Consider the following 3,686-nt stretch of genomic DNA (forward strand, 5'->3'; position numbering starts at 1 on the left):
CCCCTGGGGGGTGATTTCTCGCTTTCTATCTCTATCTTTCTCTGTCTTTCTGGCGAGCGGATGCACCCTATAGCAAAAACCTCTCCAAACAAACAAACAAACAAAAAACACATCTGTAGCATCCTATTTACAGCATAACAATTATTTATTTACAATTCCTTTTCCTCCACCATCTATTCCTCTTTCTGGGTATCTTCCACACTAGAACCTGTCTTTGAACTTCCCCTAGTATGCCCCCATGTAGCTAGTAGGTGCTCAAAAAAATCTTATTGAATGAACAGTTTGTGTTGAAGTTTCATGAATAATTCTTTTTTTTTCCTACAGTCAAAGATCAAGAGTTAAAGGTTATCTGAGATTAAAAATGACTTATTTACCTAAAACCAGTGGCTCAGAAGAAGATAACACAGAACAGGCTGAGGAATTAGAGGTGAGATTTTATATTTTGTTAAACTAAGAAGAAAGTGTGCAAGTTTTTCTGTTTTACTACACTCTGAAGGAAAAGAGCTTTATCCAATGAAGTTAATATGTGCAATAAAAATGATTTACCTGGATGTTTATTTCACCCAAGCATTTATTTATTAACAATTTCCTTTCTCCAAGGATATTTCTGTAGAATTCATGGTCACTATTGATTGCCTTCTTAAAGGCTAGGGAGTGAAGAATCCAATGTTTATAAATAAAAACATTTCTTTTAAGGACATCATTAACTCTTCCTAGTTTTTCAAAGTTTTCTGAAACCATGTCACACTCTCCACTAGAGCAAGAACACAATACACTATTATTTATAAGTTAAATATGTGGACGTTTCGAGAAGAATCCACTGATTAGAAACTAAATATGTGGACATTTTGAGAAGAGTCCACTGATTAGAAACTCTTTTATGAAATGTAATTCCTGTTGCTTTCCCTCATGGGACAGTAGGGGACCTCATAGGAAAGGAGAAGAATGAGAGAGAGAAATAGAAAACTCAAATCCTCTCATACAAAGTCATGTTGCATGGGGACAAGTAGAATTTAAGTTCTCACGGATGACAGGACGAGAGGAGTGTCTATGTCAAGTTTTGGGGAAGACCTCCATGCATCTGGCGTGAGTGAAGAGGAGGCAGAGTGGGTGTTTGGAATAGAACAGGACAGGGACTCGGGAGCTGGGACCACGGCTGCAAGCTCTGCTGCTCGCCATTCTCATGATCTTGTGTGGGTCTGGCCCTTGGGCTTCTCGTTTGCAGTGACAGGGTTGTACCAATGACCTCTGTGGTTTCTTCCAGCAGAAAAACTAATGGTTTGAAAGGGGACAAAAAACATCTGCTCCTTGAGGTCCCTTTTCTTTTTTTTCTTTTTTTTTTTTGAGAGGTTTTTGCCATAGGGCGCATGTGCTTGCCAAAAAGACAGACAGAGACAGAGAGACAGAAAGCGAGAAATCACCCCCCAGGGGGGATGGCCACACCGCAGTCCCTTCTCCTCCATTCTGCCCTCAGGATCTTGGGCACGCACGCACACTCGCCCGGCATGAGTTTTAAGCCATCGGGTCTGGGACTCGAACCGCGGTCAACCACATGGGAGTCCAGCGACATAGCCATCACACCAACTGCTGGCCCCAAGGTTCCCTTTCAAGGCACTTTTCCATCAAAAGGTAGCAGCATTTATTCAAAAGCATTTACTGACAAGCACAGCATGTTGTTCTGGAGGGTTCTTTTTAGTATGTGCCTTCCTCAGCTGTCTTATCTCACCACTTCGACCTCCACGAGGACTGTGAAACTGAGGGACCTTCTCACGAGCGGGGCTCCACCTCCCATGTGCCGTAGAAAGAAACCTTTAGAACAGGCAGTGAATTTGCAACAAAGCTTTGTGGGGATTTTTAAATGCAGTGGTGGGATTTTGCTTTGTGGGGAGGAAATCTATAATAGATGGAAACTACCTTTTTTTCCCCCTTCAGATCATAGACTATGACTAGCCCTCCACCAGTTTGTCCGTTAAAGAATTCGTCTTCTCCGAAGTCTATAGTCCCTTGCATCATTACCCTTTTTTCATATTTCTTTCTCTGCTTTTTCATTTCAGAATCATTTTTTAAGTTTTTGAGATATTTACTGGGTAGACATTTCATCACCTGGCATTTGGGGGCCCAGGGTATCTTCCTAGTGAAATTCTGTTTGAAATGAAAACTGTCTGCTGTAAAGAAAGAAAACTCTTTATTTAGTAACTTTTGAAAACTTAACAGTGTTTCAGTATTTAATACCCCCTCCCCCCAGCATTTCGCCCACACATGTATCACTCTTACCTTGTTCACAGTTCAGTGTCTGTGGGGAGAGCTGCTTCGCTTCGTTCTGTGGTCTCAAGTCTGGATGTCTGAATTCCCTCAGAATGCACCTTATAATTTCAGGAGATGTAAGCATGTAGGAGTTTATTTATGAAAGGCCCCAGGAATTCAAACACGTGTCTGGGCTTATTTGTCTTCTGTGTAGCTAATGACCAGAGAATTCTTGCCTACTCCTTTGACAACTTGAGTTTGCAACTGGACATATAACATTACTATTTAAGGAAAACAATTGTAATCTTGAAAAGAGGCTTACACTTAGGCAGTTTGTTTTTCTCAATCAATTGTAGCCATAACTGATAATTATATACTATGTGATTTTTGTATCCCTTGTAACTGTTGGTTAGTTGTACGTGTTTTCCAAGATTAACAGATAATATTTGTTGTAGCTCTAAATGCTTTCATTGTGAGCCTGTTTGCATTAAATTGGGAGCATTTGCAGCTTAAACTTTGAGTTTAGTAATTAAATAAGGTTTATTGATACTCAGAAAATTATTTTATGAAAAATAGTAGCTGATATGTATTTAATAGGGAGGCATTCCATCCAGAATATGAAAACTCAGTCTTTTTAAACAATGTTCTATTGTACACTTGTACTTCTACAAACTCGAAAACAGGCCAGCAGCTGGAAAAATAGGCCAGGCGCGTGTGTGAGTGTGTGCCCCAAATCCTAAAAGGACAGAGAAATAAAGGAAAGGGATTGCAACAGACCATGCCCCATTGCGGATACTTTCTCCTCCTTCCTCTCTGTTTCACTGTCTTTCTTTGTGAGCACACATGGCCTCTGGCGATTAAAGAAAAAAGGAGAAAAGAAAAAAAAAAGAAAGAAATAAACTAAAAAGGGACTTGACTTAATTAATTGGTTTTTGTTTCTCAAATTTACTTGGGTAACATAAATAAAATAAGCAGATCTCTTAAAGAGAAATCTTTAAGATGCTTTTATAGAAATATTCTTTTGTTGCTATTTTCCTAGCTCTGAATATTTTTATAATTGTTTTTGGAAGTAGTGAGAACATTTTAGTTAACAGATTTTATTACTCTTGCAGGAAAATAATCAGTAATTATATTTAACAAAACAATCTTTTTTTTTTTTTTTTCCTGTAGGATGTGTGTGTCACTGGAAAGAGAGAGAGAGAGAGAAAGCGAGAAAAAAATCCCCTCTGGGGGATGGCCATGCTGCAATCCCTTCTCCTCCGGGATTTTGGGCAGGCACACACACATGACTGGCATGATTTTCAAGCTGCCTGGGTCTGGGACTCAAACCACGGAGTTGGCCATGTGGGATCCAGCCACATTAACCTCATCATTGCCCGCTGGCTCCTAACAAAACCACCTGTTTTTTTTTTTTTTTTTTTGAAGGCTTTTTTTCTCAGGGG

At 39.7% G+C, this 3,686-nt stretch overlaps 1 protein-coding gene across 7 annotated transcripts in view; it reads left to right on the top strand.

The window, feature by feature from the left end:
* Positions 1 to 3,686, top strand: part of NEDD4 (NEDD4 E3 ubiquitin protein ligase) — a 166,440-nt gene that overhangs the window by 113,607 nt on the left and 49,147 nt on the right. The window contains exon 1 of one of the 7 annotated variants that reach the window (XM_027766254.1): positions 329 to 427. The exons of the other annotated variants lie outside the window; for them this stretch is intronic. Within the exon in view, the coding sequence (XP_027622055.1) occupies positions 362 to 427 (66 nt within the window). The 5' untranslated portion in view covers positions 329 to 361. Of the gene's footprint in view, positions 1 to 328; positions 428 to 3,686 lie in introns of those variants that run through there. 7 annotated transcript variants of the gene reach the window in all.

Source organism: Tupaia chinensis, unplaced genomic scaffold (assembly GCF_000334495.1).
Source record: "Tupaia chinensis unplaced genomic scaffold, TupChi_1.0 Scaffold141943_1, whole genome shotgun sequence".
In the NCBI taxonomy this organism is placed as follows: Eukaryota; Metazoa; Chordata; class Mammalia; order Scandentia; family Tupaiidae; genus Tupaia; species Tupaia belangeri.